The sequence below is a fragment of the Cetorhinus maximus genome, chromosome 20, assembly GCF_964194155.1.
Source record: "Cetorhinus maximus chromosome 20, sCetMax3.hap1.1, whole genome shotgun sequence".
Classification (NCBI taxonomy): Eukaryota; Metazoa; Chordata; class Chondrichthyes; order Lamniformes; family Cetorhinidae; genus Cetorhinus; species Cetorhinus maximus.
The window spans coordinates 52,475,079-52,495,598 of NC_135898.1; the positions used below are offsets into that span (position 1 = coordinate 52,475,079).

Genomic DNA, 20,520 nt, shown 5'->3' on the forward strand with positions numbered 1-20,520 from the left:
ATAAAGTAAAAAATATACATGTAGGTTTTTCCATTTCATCCTTATAACATAAGATACCCCTCTTCCAACACATTTAGTAATTTCTTGGAGCAGGCATTTCTTTTCATAGAAGAGTCTGGTGACTTGCGTCAACCCATTGTATCTTAGAGATCTCTCTTCTCTAACATTTCTTTTATGCTGGCTAGGTCTATTCTTAGCCTTTTTTCAGCAACACTTTTTGTTATATGAACATTATCCCAAAAAGACTGGTTGTCAACATAACATTCTATGGGCAAACTTTTCTCACATTACCTTTTATATAATATTTCTGTCAGTATATTAGATAAGTAAACCCCCATGTCTATCACTTCTACTAATGCCAGCTTTTCCGCAGCTAAGGTGCTTTTCACTACCCTTTTTATTTTCTTGGCCTCACAAGCCAGTAAGCAACATTTATCATTCTTTCCTACCAAGAATATGATAAACCCTGCTGTGCTAGAATACATCTGGAAGATTAGCACTTAAAGCATCACTAAAAATGACCACCTCATATCTTCTGGTCCTCCCAAGGCAGGAAACTTGAGTGTACATCTTTCTGAATTTAATTTCTTTAATGTTCTATTTGCTCTCAGAACTTCCCCAACCATAGCATGTTTAATTATAATACTCAGCTCCAACACATCATAACTAGTGTCAGGTCTAGTCTGAGTATACAACCAGTTCAACTGCCCAATCAAACTTCTCAATTGTTCTGTTTCTTCCTTGGAAGCAGGATACTTTTTTTGTGAGGATCTAACCCGATTTATAGAAATGCAATTAACATTTTCTAGATAAGATTGTTGATTCAATATCATTCCTGACTTGCTCTACTTAATGTCTAAACCTATGTAGCTAAAAGCCCCTGAAGCCTGACTGCCAACCTGGAATTCCATCTTTATCTTCTTGATTACTCATTGCTCAAATTCTACAAAGTCTCCCCATCAGAAATCATCAACATGCATGATTGGGTGGGGGGGGGGGGAGCGCGATGGGGGGAGAGCGATGGGGGGAGCGATGGCATAGTGGTATTGCCACTGGTCTAGTATTCCAGAGACCCAGGATAATGCTCTGGGGGCCTGAGTTCGAATCCCACCATGGCAGATGGCAGAATTTGAATTCAGTAAAAATCTGGAATTAAAAGTCTAATGATGACCATGAAAACATTGTTGATTGTTGTAAAAACCCATCTGATTCACTAAATCTGCCAACCCTACCCGATCTGGCCTGCATATGACTCCAGACCCACAGCAATGTGGTTGACTCTTAAATGCCCTCTGAACAAGGGCAATTAGGGATGGGCAATAAATGCTGGCCCTGGAACATCGCAGCGTTTGCTTTTAGCTCAATGCAACCTGTTTTCAACAGGACAGACCTCACGGAAAAATGCCATACTCTTGACACACCATTCAATCCATAAACACACTTGTTCAATTTCCACAGCTTTAATTCTACACCACCAGCTTCTTTAGGTGGCTTCAAAAAAACTTCTCTTTGAAACTTCTCACCCTGCAAAAATGCAGCCTTTATATCAATCGATTTGCATTCCAAGGAATACGATGCTAAATTAGCTAAAAAATCTTCAGACTCACTTTCCCTGCAGTAGGCGAGTCCACCCTGACATCCTGATCCCCAAGTCTATCTTCAAAGCCTCAGGCTACTGATCTCGCTTTAGCCTTTTACGTGCCATCTGGAAGTACCTTTTCTGTACAGATCCACCTGAGGGATAGGGCTGGCTGACCCGTTAGGTATTTCAGTATATACCTCAAATTCCTTGCAACTTTCCAACTCTTTCTGTTTGGCTTCCTTTATCAGCTTATTTTCCAACTTATTAGCAGCTACTAAAGCCTCTCAGTCATAAACACTTCTACTTCTATTGACATTCCTAGCTTGTGCTATAGTCCTTGTTCTCGTCAAGCTACAGGCTCTACTCATATTCCTCTCTCTTTCTGGACTACTACTAGTTTTTCTCCCAGGTGAGCAGAATCCTATTTGCAAGTCCATGATTTTTTTCTGGGGTCACGACCACTTTCCGGTCCACTTTCAGAGCTCATACTGTGCTTTCTCGGTTTCCACATCTCGACCTCAGTTTGCCAATCCATGGGTCTTATCTCCTGTCCTTCATCCTGCACATTTAGCCAATGTTTGTGTTTACCAGTGGTCTTTCCTGCTCTCCCTATGATGATGACATCCCTTCAAACACTGGCCCCTTCTGGAATGTATGCTACCTTTGCTCCTAATTTGCTCCTCGCAAAGACCATTACTAAACTGACTCTCAGCGGCCGTGTTGTTCAAATTTTCACACACATCTTGAAATTCCTCATTGGCAAATTCTCCATCATTATCTGTCAGGGATTTAATTGGTGTTCCTAATCCTGTTCCCACCCATTTCTCCATGACCTTATCGACAATGGTCCATTTGTCCTTACAATGTATTACTGTGGACAGGCTAAATCTGGTTGCCATATCTATGAAGTGTAGTGAAAAAATACCCCTATCCTTGTCCCAAACTTTTAAATCCATTGCCACTGTGACGTTAAATTCCCTGGCTAGTGGCAAGTTCACAACATGGCGTGGTGGTGTCTTCTGATGTTTAATACAAATTTTACACTGAGCAGTGATTTGCTCAATAAGGTCATTGTATCCTATGTCAACCACTCCAACATCTCACAGTAGAGTTTCTGTTTCTGTGGTGCTGGATGTGCAAACTATGTAACTTTCAAATGATCTTCCTTTGTCTACCAAATTCTTATTCCCAGAAGTTAACAAAACTTCATGAACTTTTTGATGAGAAATATCTGGCTTCCTTAGTGGCAGGCAGCAATGGCCTGACCAAATAAAATGTAGATCCACATTTTTTCCAAACACAACAGCCCTATCATTCTTCATGTCCAGCATCATCTGATTGCAGATCGACTTAGCAATAGTGGTATCTCGCTATCAATACATCGTCACATCAGTACTGATGAACAGACTGACCCCTGCCATCTTACAAGGGAGGACTACCCTTTTGGAGGATGTTAATGTGCTATCATCTCCAAATCTGAAGCAGATAGGGCTTTCGTACTCCTTGGCCTTCCACCTGTCTGCCTCATCGAGAGACTCCAGGTAGCAGTTAAGCCAATCCATCCCACACATCACAAAAGTGTAACCACTGTCTAGATCTGCAAAGTTGAAGGAATCAACCATCAAGATACTCATCACAGGACTCAAACTCTTAGTGACCAATACAATTCCATCATGGCAGTCACCATCATCATTTTCAGCCTTAGCAGAATCCGTCTTGTGGGTTAACACAAAAACACAATATTTTCACTGTGTGCAATTCATTGCATAATGATACTGAGAATCACACCAAAAATACAGATTAACCATTCCCCGTGCATTTTTTGGGTTTAATCGCCTACGGTCACCATCCCAGGCCTGCTTTTTGTCCCAACTCTAAAATTGCTAAGGTTACAACCATTTTCAGACCTCCTGTCATTATAACCCCATCTTTGTATTGGAATCTTCCGTCTAATATTTGGTTGATCTCGAAATTCAGCCACCACAGAATCCTCCTTCCTTTGTTTCACAGCATAATTGTTCGTATTTGCTAAGAAAGTGGTTAGGAATGACTATTTCCCCAGAAATCTTTTAGGGCAGCAGCCATTTGATCTCGGAGAGAGTCTTTCCCATGGAATTGGGCCTCCATCAGTACTAAAAGTCTATCAACATGGGAAATACAAGCACAATCCAGTAACTTAAATGATAATACCGACTCCGGGATTGCAAGTTCAAATCTCTGTAGTCTCTTGTACTTATCAAAATCCATGATATTTTCTTCCATGGACTGATCATCTGATCATTTTCCTAAATCTATTAAAGATTGTCCAAGCTTCATATGCTTCCAATAACTCATCCTTTTTGTAAAACGTATCCAAAAATTGTAATAAAAGGGTCAATCCCTCTTCATTGTCCAAATCATCCAGTTCCATTTCTGAAAATACTTTACTGCCAATCATACTCTTTTCTGGTAATGATAAAGCCAAGGCCATACCTTGCTTCTTCCAGGGTAAAGAAGTAACCCATGTTTTGTTATTAGCGATATGGTTCAAATTCAGAAAAAATTGGATAGTTAAAAGCTTAAGATTTTGGACCATTCTTCCGCCATTCTGTAAATTAAGCAATACGCAAGCAGCAATATGCTTCTTTTCCCCTCAGAGGACTGAGGCAAAAAACTTCAGATACAGCAATCAATCACCAAAACTTAAAGTTCATCCTTGCTATGATGTCACTTACAATAAGTGTTTATGGTGGAAGAATAAGTCCAAAGCTAGCCTTTTTCCACAAGCTGGTTTATTCTTGAGGCAGCTCTTCAGTGTAATAGACCTCCTACACCAGAGTGTTCCCAGCTGTATCGTATACTGTTTTGGTGGGAGAACCAATGCCCATCACCTGTTTTAACTAGTAATTGTCTTTAACAACGTAATTGCTATGCATTGATGCATTGACAATCCCTTTTGTTTTAATGCCCAGCAATAAAGAGCTGGTTGGACACGAAAAGGGGAAATGCATAGGTTAGATGCATAGATAAATTATATAATCCTCCATGCTGCCAACTATTTTTCAAAGTATGAATTGCTAATGAGAACATTTATTGACAATTTAAAAACATGAAGATAAATTACATGAAGCAAAATATATCACATCGCTGTAATGGCTATTTAAAATTGACTGTAATTTTATTTAATGGCAATTACATGGTATGAAGACTGAATTGGCTAAAGTGGACTGGGGAAATAGGTTACAAGGTAAGATGGTAGAGAAGCAATGGCCGACATTTAAGGATATATTTCATAACTCTCAAAGATATATTCCATTGAGAAAGGAAGACTACGAGAAGGATGCACCTTCCTGACTAAGGAAATTAAGGATTGTATCAAATTGAAGGGAAAGGCATACAATACTGCAAAAATTAGTGGTAGGCTGGAAGATTGTGGAAATTTTGGTAACCAGCAAAGAATGACTTAAAAAAATGAAGAATGCTAGGAACAATGTATAACTTTAAGTTTAATTTATATTTGTATTTGTGTGTTAAAGTGAAACGTGATTTCAGTTTCATTTAGTTTTTTGCGAGCTTGGTCCCGGGAAGTCTGGAGGGCCTCCTAGCAAAAAGGTCAAAAGGTTTTCTGGATTTGTTTGTTTACATGCATTTTAATGGGGTTTTACAACCCTTGAAGTGAAAAGATGGGTTACTTTATTGATCTTGGGGAAAAACAAAGTTGAAAAAAACTGTACTGTTGGCTAGCTATGGAGGTCTAGTGACACACAGAGAGGTAGGGAAAGACAGAAAATAAGTTCAAAGTACATTTGTCAGAGAGTGAAGACTGGAGTTCTTGCTCTCTTATAAGAAACACTGCAAAGCTGCTGGGGGACTGAGTTTAGGGAACTCATGTATTTGTTCTGTAGTTGAAGTAATGGTGAGTTTAGAGTGTGGTTTTGGGTGTCTTAGGGAGAGAAAGCAGCTGAGGAAAAAGCATCTAGTGAATGTTCAGAAATCCGCTGGAAGAAAACCGTTTGCAACTGGGCCAGCCCAAGCAAAAAGCCTTGGTGTTAAGATTGTGGTAAATCTTCACTGGGTTTCTGTGTCTCTAAAGGGTGCTGCTGGGACAAAAGGAATAGTGCAAGTTCGAATCATTTTCTGGTGTTTGTATTGAGAGCTTTCAAATTTTTTTTGTCTGGTGTAATATAGTTCATTTTTCCTTGTTTAAAAGCTGTTTTATTCTTTATATTAAAAGCTCATCAGTAAACTCCTGTGAATTTGTTCAGTAACTTTCCTCCATGGTTTCTAAAAAAACAAAGTTAGGATCTATCAAGCCAGGTTTCACTCTGGAATCTGACTTGTCCAGTATTATCAGCTGAGATTGTAACAAGATAGAGAAATTGGAGCAGGAGAGAAAACTAGCAAGAAATATAAAAGACACAGTGAAAGCTTCTACAAATCTATAAAAAGGAAAAAAAGAGTAGCGACAGTGAGCGTTGGTCCCTTAGAGGGTGAGACTTTGAACAACTATGTTGTATCTGTCTTCACAGTAGAAAACACAAAAGCATCCCAAAAAAGTAGAACAATCAAGATGCAAAAAGGAGGGAGGAACTTAAAGCAATCATAATCACTAGAGATGAAGTACTAGGAAAAGGAATAGGACTAAAGTCCCATTCCCCTGGACCTGATGGCATGCATACCAGGGTCTTAAAGGAAGTGGCTGCAAGATAGTGGATGCACCAGTTGCAATCACCCAAAATTCTCCAGAATCTGGAAAGGTCCTAGCAGATTGGATAGGCACAAATGTAACATCACTATTCAAGAAAGGAGGGAGGTAGAGAACAGGAAACTATAGGCCAGTTAGTCTAACATCTGTCACTGGGAACACGATAGAATCCATTATGAAAGATAATGTACAAAATCAAGACACAATCAGACACTATCAGATTTTGTGCTTGACAATTTTATTAGAGTTTTTAAAGGATGTAACAAGCAGGGTGGATATAGTGTTTTTGGATTTCCAAAAGGCATTCGATAAGATGCTACATAAAAGGTTACTGCACAAGAGCTCATTGTGATGGGGAAGATGATGGGGGATATTAACTTGGATAGAGGATTGGCTAACTAACAGGAAGCAAGAGTTGGGATAAATTAATCATTTTCAGGTTGGCAGCCTAACTAGTGGAGTGCCACAGGGATCAGTGCTGGGGCCTCAACTATTCTATATCTATATTCATGATTTGGATGAAGGGACCGACTGTATTGTACTCAAATTTGCTGATCATACAAAGTAGGAAAGCAAATTGTGAGGAAGATACAAAGAGTCTGCAAAGAGATATAGATAGGTCAAGTGAGTGAACAAAAATTTGGCAGATGGAGTATAATACAGGAAAATGTGAGTTTGTCCACTTTGGTGGGAAGAATAGAAAAGCAGATTATTATATAAATGGAAAGAGACTGCAGAATTCTGCAGTACAGGGCGATCAGTGTGTTCTAGTACATGCAGGTACAGCACATAAGACGACAAATAGAATGTTGACCTTTATTGCAAAGGGGATGAGGTATCAAATTGGGGAAGTCTTGCTACAACCATACAGAACATTGACAAGACCGTACCTGGAGTATTGCGTACAGCTTTGGTCTCCTTACCTAAGGCTTACATTGGAAGCAGTTGAGAGAAAGTTCACTAGGTTGATTCCTGAGATGAAGGGGTTGTCTTATGAGGAAAGATTGAGCTAATTGAGGCTATATTATTTGGAGTTTAGAAGAATGAGAGGTGATCTTATTGAAACATACAAGATTCTGAGGGGGCCTGATAGGCTAAATGCTGAGACAATGTTCCTCTTGTGGGGGAATCTAGAAGTAGGGTGGAGTTTATAAATCAGGTGTCTCCCACTTAAGACAGAGATGAGGAGGAGTTTCTTCTTTCAGAGAATGGTTAGTCTTTGGAATTCTCTTCCAGAGTGTGGGAGAAGGCCGGGTTACTGAATATCTTCAAAGCTGAGTTAAGACAGATTCTTGATTGGGGGCTCAAGGGCTACTGGTGACAGGCCGTAAAGTGAAGTTAAGGCCACAATCAGATTAAATGGCCTACTCTTGTTCCTGTGTCTTATGATTTTATATTATGATCCAAGGATGAACAAAATGCCTCAGTCTTGCCATAATTTGCATAGGGTATTTTGTCTGGTGCAAAAATGAATGGTGTTAATTTTTTTTAAGAGTTATCTTCAAGAACAGAAGAAGTATGCGAAGTAGCCCTACGACCCCTCAAGCCAGTTTTCCCATTCAATATCATAGTTGGTTTTCGATCTCAACTTTATTTTCCCACCTTATCCCCATATCCATTGATTCTAAGTGCCCAACAATCTATTTATTTCATCTTGAGTATATTCAATTTTTTGTTGACTTCTGTGAAAATTACACAGTATAAATATAAACTTGGATAAAAGAGAAAGATTTAAACCTGGCTTCTGAAAACCATGTCCAGAAAATGTAAGACCCTATGTACTTAACAGAATAAAATTAAACATATGTAATAGACATTCTACTATGCTTGATAAAATTATTAAAACCTTATTTAATGTCCAGTTATGCCCCCACAAACATTTACTAAAACAAAACTTACAACCCCATTTGTTAAGCAAGGAAAAAATATAATTTAGCTCCAAACCTATCAAAAATTTTGTAAGGTCCAGTACCCTTTTATTTTATCTCATTAGAAAAGCATCTGGCTTGCTGTGTCAACTCTTGCTGATCTCTGCCAACACCACTCTATAACCAGCTGCTATGAGATGCACAAGATTGCCCGAAGGTGACTAGCTCTCCAATTTTCACTGCAGGTAAGTGCTTGTTCCAGCTCAGTAACAGCTCTCGTGGGCATGGTTGCTTTGGGGAGCTATGGATGGATATAAGGCAGGCTATGCTATAAGAATTTTATGAATTAAATGGTTGATGGTTTTTTGCAGTTTAAAGAAAGAGTACAACATAATAATGGTGTTCATTGTCTGATCAACACAAATGCTATGACTAATTGGCAGGGTGAACTGAATATCCGAGAACTGTGTCAGAGTTCTAGAAAGCAGATTTCTGCCTGTAATTTCCCCATGATGAGTTCTGTTCTGAATTACATTGTAGTGGATGCCTGGTTGTCAAACAGAAGGCAGTAGATTCTTCAAGGAAAGAGGGGAATTCAAAGAGGGAAGGAAAGGCATAAAGGGAGTTGCACAAGCTATTCTTTGTATACTTTGCAACAATCATTTAGAGTTTTGGCCTGGAAGCAGACCATTTAACTGCATTCATAGCCCAAGAAAATGAAAACAGGGAAAAAAATGTTTCACAAAAATGTTGCACTCGGTACTTGGATGGATACGTGCATCACTCCAGCACCAGCTTTTGAGTGAATTTCTCTTTCTAAACTCCTTATTGTATCCTATACCACAATTCTTCAAATGGTCAGAGGTCGGAAACCTTTCTGCGTATAAAAGTATTAGGACTTGAATTGAATCAAAAGGCAAAGGAGCAAAGACATTTCAGCACAAAAAGTTAGGCTATCATGTCTGCACAATTATCACTCCATATCAAAACTATTCACCCTGTTCCTCCTCCACACCCTTTACATTAAGTATTTGTATTTTTAATTTATTTACCACATTGCTTCAAAGCGTGATTAACTCAGCTTCAAAAGCCACTTGTGGTACTATATTCCATTTACTAATAACATTTTCCAAGAATAAATTCTTCCTCTTTATGCTTCATAATGTTGCTAATGGAAGTAATATTCAACTATATGTCTTCTTAAAAAAAGCTGAACTCTTCTATTCGATTTCCCCCTTGTCTTTCTCTACTCCAGTGAACAGCTCCAGCTTTTATACTTTTTCTAATTCATCAGTTATTTCTTGGTCGGACAGGACTTGAATGTTGCTGAAAAGAGAGACATATTGCCAAAACTTTTCATCTTGTACTCATCAGCACAAACACAAGAATGCACACCAGCTGAACTGGCCTGTGATTGCAAAACCCAAAACAAAATGTCTACTGTTAGATGTGATTCCACAATTAAGCAGCGCTTGCTGAGCAATCTCCAGTACGCTAATAGACACGCTAACAACAAATCTAAGATAATTAGTTGAGCTCGTGGCTCATTTATGCTTGTTAGAAGAGTCATACATTCATTCACAGGGACCTGTTCTCTGTAAACAAAAAGAATATGTTCAAACCTTGCACATTTGTTTGGAATTATCAGGTGCTTGGGGAGTCTATAGTTTCCTGTTGCTTTCTCCATGGCAATTCATCAGCCAGAGCTGACTAGCCAACCAATCAGCCCTTTTTTCTCCTGTAGTATAAGTTGTAGTGATCATCTGAAATTTGGTATTCGTGTTTGCCCTGATGAGTGCAAGACGAAAAGTTTCGGCAACATGTCTCTCTTTTCAATAAAATTAGCGTTATCTCTTGTCAACCCCACTATCAGCCTAGTGAATTGGTTTTGTATTTTATTCATGGTTCCAACAGACTTTCTATTACAAAATGGTCAAAATTGCACGAGGTGCTGCAGTTATGACCGAGCCAGATTGTTGTCAATGGTAAATCCATTGATGTACCCATACATAAACCCAGAATCTTGCTTGCCCTTCCTATAAGGTTCAACTTGCAATCATGCTTTAAACATTATGGGCAGAATTTAGCCCTTGGCTGGCGGGCGGGCCCCACCAGCTCGACGGCGGGCGGGCAGCCGAACCCCGCCACCGAAACGGGGCCCACTGCCATTTTGAGTGGGTGGGCCAATTAAGGCCCGCCCAGCGGCCTGCCCGACAGGAAGCGCTATGCACTTCCTGTCCGGGGGTTGGAGGGAATCTCCATCTGTCAAAGTGCGCTCTTTCGCGCTTCCTGAGGCAAAGTCCTGTCTCAGGGAGTTTAGTGAAAGGTAAGTAAACTCTAAAAATAGAGAAATATTAAAATTATTAACATGTCCCCCTCATGTGACAATGTCACACAAGATGGGACATGTTAATAACAAACACATAAAATTTATTAAATTTTTAAAAAACGTACATGAAACTTCATCCAGCCAGTGTTTCATTAATAATCTGCAGCCCGCTGGGGCTCCTGGCCTGCCCGCCAGCCTTAAGGTTGGCCAGACAGGGTGTTTAATAATATTAATCAGCCTGTCAATGGCCTTAATTGGCCATTGACAGGTTGGCGGGCGGACAGCTGATTTCGCTGTCCGCCCGCCTTCGTGAATATTTAAAGGTACCAGGATGACGTCGGGGGTTCCTCCCGACCTCATCCAGCGTCATTATCCCCTCGGCGAGCGGGCCCCGCCCCCAAATCGCCAAGGGGGAAATCCTGGCCTATGTTCCTTCATTCCACTAAGATTTGTTCGTTCTCCCGCAGGCCCACCCCAACCAACATCTACACTGCTGTATTTGCCACATATCTCCGAACTCCCTAGCACTGTTTCCCTGCAATCTCTAACATCCTTCCTCACAGCTTGCCAGTTTGATACCATCAGCCAGCATTGATGTCATTCCTTCCATGCATGTCTGAATTGTCATTCCTTCTATGCATGTCTGAATTATCTATGTATAAAAAGCACAGAGCATCCAACACAGATTTCTAAGGCCATGCCTTAGAAGAGTCAGATGTAACCTACCAATGTAGATAAAATTAATTTTGTCCTAATTTTAGCTTTATATCCTTCAAGCATTATTCTATCTCACCATTAATCTACTGCTCATATTATGGGGCTTAATTTTCAGAACGTCTTTTGTGATTTCACTATCAAATTGTTTTGAAAATCAAAATATGTAACATTTGCTGAATTCAATTTCCTTCAAGGGCTTGCGCAGACTAGAATCGCCTGCCATGTATAAATCTGTGTAACTGTTTCTTATTAACATTCATATTTTAAAATGGGACATTTTTGAGGCAAATATTAAATTGACTCTCGTTATTTACTCAGGTGCAATTGACCTGCTAATAGGCAGGCTTTTGGACTCTCCACAGTGGGCATGAGCTAATAATATAATCCAATGCTCAGGCATCAAATCTTGCCGCTTAGTGGGACAACATGAAATGATTGACACATCCCATAAAATGATCCAGGAAAGAGGATAATACCACCATCTCAAATTTCACCACAAAAGCTCCTCAATAATTCGTTCCCATTCCTCTCTTAGCAGCTGTAACAAACAGATATCTCAAAACACTTTGGCTTTCCTTCCCTCATATATGGGATGGAACTTACAATGTTAGAATTGTATCATACTCTTACTTGCTGCTGCATGATGGCCCTTTAATCTTTAACTGTTATCCAATTGATTGTTGCTGCTAACTCCAAAAACAGCAATTCAGTAATTTTTTTTTTTAAAAGCGTGGAACATTGTCTAAGATAGCTATGAACTTTAAATTTAGCTATTTTTGTCACTAAATCTATGATCAGACTCATGGGAAGGTTAGCTATGCTTAGAGTAGATAAGTCGCCTGGTCCAAATGGCTTACATCCATGTTATTTAGAGAAGAGGGGATGGAAAAGCTTGCCATAATCTTCCCTATATATAGGGGAGGTGCCACAAAACTAGAGAGTGGCAAATGTGACACCCTTATTCAAGAAAGGCTGTAAAGACATTCCTTGTAACTACAGTTAAACATTAGTGGTGGGTGGGGTAGTAGAAACAATAGTCAGAAAAAAATATCAATATGCACTTGGAGAGGCTTGAGTTAATTAAGGAGAGACACCACTGATTTGTAAAAGGCAGACCTTGCTTGGCTAATCTACATTAATTTTTTGATTAAGTACCAGAGAACGTTGATGAAGGGAACGCAGTATGTTCAATGCCTACTTAAAATCCACATAGAAACAAAGTAGCACATAAAAGGCTGGGTAACAAAATTGAGGCTCATGGAACAGGAGGGTCAGTGTCGGCTTGGATATAAAAAATAGCTCAAGGCCAGAAAACAGTGAGCCATAGTAAATGGCTGTTACTCAAACTGGAGGATGGCAGGCAGGTTTTATATATGACTTGAATATTGGAATAGAGGGAGTAAAATTTCAAAATTTTCCAATGCTACCAAACTTGGGAGTATGGCAGTGAGGATGAAACAAATCAACTGCAACCTGACAGAATGGGTTGACAAGTGACAGATGGAATTTAATAGAGGTGTGAGGTTATGCATTTTGGCAGAAGAGATAGGGAGAAGTATTATAGGCTGAAAGGCACAGTTCTAAAGAATGGAGAGGGACTTGGGGGCTCTTGTGCACAGATCTTGAAGGTCAGAGGACATTTTGAGAGAGAGAGTAGTTAGCAAGCACATAGGATCTTGGGCTTCATAGATAGAGATATTGAGTACAAAAGCAGGAAAATTCTGCTGAAATTTTACAAAGCTGTAGTTAGGCCACAACTAGAGAATTACATCCAGTTCTGGTCACCAGACTTCAGAAAAGATGTGAGGATCCTTGAGAGGTGCAGAGGAGATTTACTAGAATGGGAACAGGCATGAGAAATTTTAGCTACAAAGTTAGGTTGGAGAAGTTGGGCATTTCTCCTTGCAGCAAAGGAGATTTCATAGACATGTGCAATATTATGACGTTTGATAGAGATGTAGAAGATTAGGCAAAAAAAGTGCTTGGCTAGCCAGCGACATCCACATCCTGTGAAAGAATTTCAAAAAATGGTAACAACTTGAAACTTGCTGCCACGAGTTGGGTGGAAACAGAGACTTTAAACAATTTCAAAAGGAAACTCGATAGGCATTTGAGGGAAATAAACTTGCAGGTCCATGGGGATAAAATGAAGGAATGGAATTGACTGGATTCCTCTATAGAGAGCCGGCATTGACTCAATGGGCTGAATCGCCTCCTTCTTTGCCATAATGATTCTATGACATTAAGTTCGGCTTCTATATGCACTGGTTTTGCAGAAATTGGATGAAAGTCAATTTAGACTTTCTCATTGTTATTAGGCAAGCAAAACTTATTTTAGTTCATTGAATGTAAATGTTCATGTTCTGATATCGATATTGTAATTTCTGCAATTTTACATATGAAATGACTGAGCGAATTAAATACCTCTGTAATGAGATGTAGAAGATTAGGCAAAAAAAGTACTCGGCTAGCCAGCGACACCCACATCCGGTGAAAGAATTTCAAAAAATGGTAACAACTTGAATGACTGGCTAGCCAAGCACTTTTTTTGCCTAATCTTCTACATCTCATTACAAAGGTATTTAATTCGCTCAGTCATTTCATATGTAAAATTGCAGAAATTACAGTATCGATATCAAAACATGAACATTTACACTCAATGAACTAAAATAAGTTTTGCTTGCCTAATAACAGCGTTAACAGCACCTAGAGTATTATTTAAAATGGATTTAGCTGTTCTTATAATTAACTACTTCAACTGTGTATTTTTAATAATTCTTTGCTAACATAAAGCTAATGCCTACCTGGGCACCGAATGAAAGCCCATTCATTGTTTTTGTCTTTTGGACAAAGATCCATATCAAGTGTCATTTCTTGGATATTCCTCCCAGCAGATTTCATTGGTCCTCTTGAAGAGCCTTCTATGCATTGTCCCTTTCCTGTATTAGTGGGGTCATTGCACCAACCACAACCAGGGTGTTCCAAACACTGTGCACATGTACGAAGTCCGGAACAATTTTGAGCTATGGAGGAGGAAAAATACAAGGAGAAATTATTAAATCTGAATTTAAATCAAAAATTCACAGGCATAGCACTCAGACTTAGTTAAACGGAAATTCTCACAAATACCAAGTTCAAATTAATTTTTCCAACTGATACAACATTTTGTCAACTCAGCAGAGAGTGAAGTGTAAAGTGAAATGGTTACACAATAAACGTTTAGCAAATTATTAGACATTTTGTGCAATTTTCATAAATCCATTTTTTTTTACTCCGTTATCTCAGGGTACTCCTTTCCATTATCATTCCACAATAAATCTCTTCATTTTCAATACAGTCAAGAGATCTTTCAGGCAATAATAATGTACAGGCAATCCTACAGTTAAATTTCTCATTAAATGCACCCTTAAGAATAGAAAATCCAATTGTACTTCCTCCAGTATAGCTCTGGTGTCAGCACTTATTCTCACACTGTACATCACACAAACAGTTACATTTTAGAAAGCCAGCTTTAATAAATCACTAAAAACCATTAACTTTCAATTTGTGATGAAATACATATGGAACATTAACAAATAATGTTAAACCAACCTGTGCAACAAAACAAAAACAGTAAAATTTAGAACCACGAAAGAAAAGGGTGGTTAATTTGGAGCTAAGTGCAGATTTTCGAAGTAATTGCATCAGATATCAGAGTGTCCATCAATTGTAAAGAATAAAATAATCGAAGGAGCTAAAAGTGAAAGAGTAGATAAATTCAGGTAGTACATATACGCTATTAGCCAACACTGTTATGAAGTGCATGGTCTTCTAATTGCAGGAAATTGGCATTGCAACTGATAGTCTGCACTCAGATAAAATTAAGTGTATTTAAGCAACAGTAAATGAACTATTCTCAGCTTCTGATCTGCTTTGCCAGATTCAACAAGTAGTTATCTAATCAAGGCGCTCATGTCACCGAGTTAATATGGCTTTTTATTACGTCATGCTCTATTTGAATTACTGACATTAATTAACTAATTGGATGTTTCAGTGTTCAAAACTTGTTTGGATGATTATATCTTTTAAAGTATTATTAATCTAACACAACGTTACTGTATTACCATGTACCACAAATGCTTAAGGGCACCAACATCTTTACAAAGTGAGGTATTAATTTTTCTTTGTCATTAAAAATGGCCCAGAATACTCCAGTACCTCACAACAAGCACTGGGTTGGCTTTTTTCTCCTCATGCTTCAGCTCCAATTAATTTTGTTCTGCAAATTGCTGGAAGTACAATTTAATGAAAGTGCAAAGCCAACAGAACCTTGGTGAGCAACAGGACAACAATCTATCTCTTTAACCAATTAAATGTAAGGATTTGAATGATTAGAAAGCTCAGGTAGCAGCGTGGAATCTAATTAAATAAGTTTTTTAAAATATCAATGAATTACATGTAGGAAAATGTTTGGTTCTAAAGTTTATGCCAAAGGAACATGGCACATAAATATATTAATAATAGTCTCCTGCCCATGGGTCAAAAGTTTTTTAATTCATGAAAGTGAAGAACCGAAGACAGCTCCAGCCAGCAGACAAAAACTAAATTTATTCTAGCAATTCGCAACAAATCAAATTTAATGATCCTCCTCTCTTCTGGTCAGTAACATTTCTTGCTTTGCTAGCCAGTTACTTACCCACACCTCGTCAATCAGCAGCATTTGCTTCCAGTAAAGCACTTCCTGATCTGTGTTCTCTGATTACTTTCAGCTCTATCTTTTAGTTGTATTCCCTAATGCATTTTATTTTCTCTGCGAGGGATTTGTTTACTTTTATAATTTCCTCAGTTTAACTTTCATCTTGGTTGCATACTTTATGTGGCATGTGCAGATTTATTATTAATTACCAACTAATTTCATACTGCAAGGCTATTGGAAACATCAATTATCCATTAATAGGGTCCTTACTTTGCATCACTTCCTTGAAACTCGTGGGGAGGCTGACAGTTAACTCCATTCTTGGCAAGGCTCATGGCGGGGCAGCACAAATCGTCCAGTAAGTTATGGCGATTCTCAACTCACAGCCCATCTCTTCATCACCATGTTTTTTTGAATGCTTTAAAAATGACATGCACTATATACTTGCCATTACTTTTGTAGCAAATTCAGGGCCAATATGGGATTTTTTTCTCCACAAGGCTCTCTTTTCCTTAACAATTTACAAAGCAGAAGGGAAGTAGTCAGAGTGTATTCAAATGAACATGCAACATTTTCTACTCAGCGAGTAAATAGACTCAAAAAGTCTCCATTCCCAAAAACAATTACGTCTTGTTACAACAGATTTAATGCTAAAAATACCTAAAACATCTCAACATTTAAATAGATTACTTTTATGGACCCAAGTTTCTCAACAACCCAGCCTCTTCCAATTCATTTTATATAAAACTGAAAGTCTCAGCAACTCTAAGATCACAAATTAGATCAAATATATTTGGATTTTTAAAAGCTCTCAAACAATGCCCAAGATAGCTGTGCAATGAATACTTGCAACTTTTTTCTAAATTGTAATTGCACAAAATACTATGTGGACTGACTATTTTTCTAACTCTTACAAGATTCAAGGTTACATGTCACTTTAGAACTGTCACAATGAAAATTATTTTAGGCTTGAGGGAAAAACAGGAAATCTAAAAGATTAGAAATCTACAACGCAAGGCCATTTCTATGTCACATCACTGTGTCGACATGTGACACGTCAGCAATGTTCCTTGTCACTACAGTACTTATTACAAAAGATCTGTCTTTTGATGAAAAAATAGGTTTTCAACATTAATCTTTTCAAAATATGCTTTAAATGGGAGTGAACATGCTGCTTGCCACAATGGCTTATTTAACAACCTGTCTGAGTTACATTTAAATTAAGTGTTCTAACAAAGGTCACCTAGTTGTCATCAAATTTGGCTTTCTACCAGTTCATTCATTATTGTTTTAATTTTTAATCAATAGCCTCACTGCACTTGTTTACTAATTTCTTATAGGTAGTACATAAAATCACGTGTTAACAGACAAGGCCAGGATTGAACTGAAACTCTTGTACCCTTTCCCTTACTGTCTGTAATCAGTGTGATTTTTGGAGAGGAAGATGTGTGCGTTTCGTAGCCACCCAGAATGTGGGGTCAATTTATATAACAGCAGCAAGTTTTTGTGGATTTAAATTAAGAGGGTTATTTATTCATGCATTCACTCAGAAAGTCTAAAAGCTTCTGCATGCACACACACACTCTCTCAAGAAAAAAATACATTGAGGGAGAATAGTGTACTTTTACAAGTTGTAAACAGAAGAATAGTTCACAGTTTATGTGCCTGGCTTGTTGCAGGGAAACAGTCATTGCAGGCCTGATAAAGACAGGAGTCTTCTCCACCCTGGAATTGTAGTTTAGATGAGTTCAAATAGCTGATATCAGATATGAGGATTGTTGTAGGATTCTCTCGAAGAGAGGAACGTTCAGCAGGTCACAAAGCTAGGCACTTGAAGTTTTCATATCAGGAAGTTCAATTTCTTTTCAGGTGAACTTGGCTTTAGGCATCAGGCTGGGTGGCTTTTTAAGATATAGCAGCCTCCAGGTTCTGAAAGGCAAACATGACACAACCTTTTCCCGCAGCTGATGTTTCTTGCAGTGCTCTTTGACACTGCCCAGGTCGTTCTAGGTCTTCGGATAATAAAAGATTATGGTGTCAGAAGCCAGTTTTCGGTCACAAGATTAACTGTTATTGTCCTCCCAGAATGGCTTAAAGCTGAAAGCCAGTACTATACAACGGAGATAGATGGAAGTTTATCACACCCATTTGTGGATAACATATTTTCTGAAGTTCTCCTTTTGTTGAATTGTAAACTTGGGGACATGGGGCAGAATTTTCCGTTTGTCGGGCAGGCGGGCCTGACCCAATCGGAGGGCGCAGAGCCGATCACCACCAGCGATCCGGGCCGCACCACCATTTTATGTGGGCGGGCGGCCCGGCCCAGCATGACGTCCGCCAGGAAGCGCTCTGCGCTCCCTGTGCAGGCGGGGGGGAAATCCCTAAAATCGAGAGTGCGCTCTTTCATGCATGCGCATGAAAGAGCGCACTCATCTCCCTGAGGCTAAGTGCAGCCTCAGGGAGATCGCCTCGACTTTTAAAAATATTAAAAATAGCGAAAAGAAAAATCCCTTACAAGTCCCCTCATGTGACAATGTCACATGAGTTGGAACATATTCATAATTTACAGAACAACTTTATTACAATTATTAAAACTCTACATGAAACCTCATCCCACCGCTGGATGACATTTCATGTTTTTTCTAGTTGCCGCCGGGGCTCCTGGCCGACCTGCCAACCTTAAGGTTGAACAGGCAGGTCCTTTAATTGGTTAATTGATCGTGTCAATGGCCTCAAGTGGCCATTGACAGGTCGGCGGGCTCATAGCTGATTTTGCAGTGTCCCCACCTTCCTGAAAATTTAAATGAGTCAGGGTGACATCGGGGGTTCTGCTCGACGACATCCCGTGTCATTTTACGCATCGGAGAGCAGGCCTTGCCCCCCGCTCGCCGAGGGCAAATTTCTGCCCATGGAGTCTAGAATGCCATTGATTATGAGTTTGGAGTAAAGGATGAACAATGGCAGGCATGAATTCCACAGTGGGGTGCTATCTGTTAAGTCCATTCAAGGCGGGGTATCCCACCCAGGGTGATTCAATTAAGAACTTTCTGAAAGCTTGATGTAGTCTGTGTTGACCCTAGTCATCTGACCCTTGGCAGCCATTTTAGCCACCTGTTTAGTGTCCAATTTAAAAATGAAAAAACAGAAGCTTCCATATGAACACAGTCCATGTTTAAAGTGGTGACTAGGACATGCCTTCACTCAACATATCAGACATTAGATATGATTATCACCTCAATCTTTGAAAAAAAATTAGGTGTGATTATCACCTAAGCTTTGAACAAAAAATTAATTCAAATTAAAGGAAAATTACAATTATAATACAACAGAAAAATAAGGCACTAGATAGCAATCTATGGCCCCACACATATTTGGTATCCCAGATAGCAATCTATGGCACCCCACATGTGGTATCGGTTCTGTGTTTTCTAATACTCTCCAGGAACTCTGCCTTCACTCTATGGGCAGAATTTAAAGTTTGTGACGGGGGTCTCACCCACCAGCTGGAAGTTAGCAAGAGCCCAATGTCACTCCCTTTGAGGAAGATCCACCAAATTAAGTGCCAATCAGGCAGTTAACTGGGCAGCAGCAAGTCTTCCCAAGATCAAGGATCCTAGGGGATGGAAGTCCCATCCATCAAGTGCTGCCGGCGAATCAGAGGCCAGCAGCTCTTCATTGATCAACAGTGCCACCAGAGACGCAGTGGTTGCTGCCGGTAATGCGCTCACCCAAAGCCCATGATCACTGAGGGACCCAAGCCACAGGTAAATGTTGGCGGGAGGAGGGGGGTTGCAGGGGGTGCTGGGTTGGGGGAGGGGCTCTAAGGGTGCCCCTTTCCCAATGACAGGTCCCTCGATCAGGCACCAAGTACCTTTGAACTGGGGATCTTCCCTGGGAAACAGCAAGCAACTTTTGACAGTTTGTTTCCAGGCTACCCGGATGGCGTCCCCTGCCTGCTGCTGGGTGAATACCTGTGGCATGAGGCCCTTAAGTGGGCATTAATTCCCCCATGGACTTAATTGGGGCAGAGGTGGAAAGGCAGCAGGGTCCTTACCCACCTGATTAAATGCCTCTTATCACCAAACTCACCACAGGGAAGGGCATTAAATTCCGTCCTATATTTCCCAATCTCTATTTATGAAGTAGCATTACTTTCACAGTTAATGTTTCGAGTCCTCATATGACTCTTCTTCAGAGCTAAAGAGAAGTAAAATGTAATGAAATTTATACTGTTTAAGGGGGATGGGGTGGAGCAGGCGAAGCTAGATAGAAGGCCGGTGATAGGTGAAGGCAAAGGAGAGATTGCCAGAGATGTCATGGACAAAAGGACAAAGGGGTGTTAATGATAGTGGTACTGACTAAAGGAGATGCTTTTGGTGGCATTAAGGTCAGAAAGCAGAATGCGATAATAGCAGGTCAAGGGTAAGCACTCTGGAAAGAACAGTATGAACAAATGACAGATGGCCCTTGTGGGGGTGGGGCGGGGGGAGGGGACGGTGGTGGGAAAAAAGATTGAAAATGGGATAAAAGGTGGGGATAAAACAATAAATAAAAATGAAAATAAATAAAAATTAAAATAAGTGGATAAAAATAAGAATTAAAAATTTTAAAATTAAAATTAAAAAATGAAGATGAATATTGAAAAGGGGGGGTGGTAAAAAGGGG

General features: G+C 39.5%; 1 protein-coding gene across 9 annotated transcripts in view; it reads right to left on the bottom strand.

The window, feature by feature from the left end:
- Positions 1-20,520, bottom strand: part of atrnl1b (attractin-like 1b) — a 1,047,255-nt gene that overhangs the window by 745,029 nt on the left and 281,706 nt on the right. For all 9 annotated transcript variants that reach the window (XR_013579731.1, XM_078564667.1, XM_078564670.1 and 6 more), the window contains exon 18: positions 13,985-14,203. Coding sequence is in view for 8 of the 9 variants with exons in the window: in XM_078564667.1 (XP_078420793.1) it covers positions 13,985-14,203 (219 nt within the window). In the remaining variant the exon portion in view is untranslated. The remainder of the gene's footprint in view (positions 1-13,984; positions 14,204-20,520) is intronic.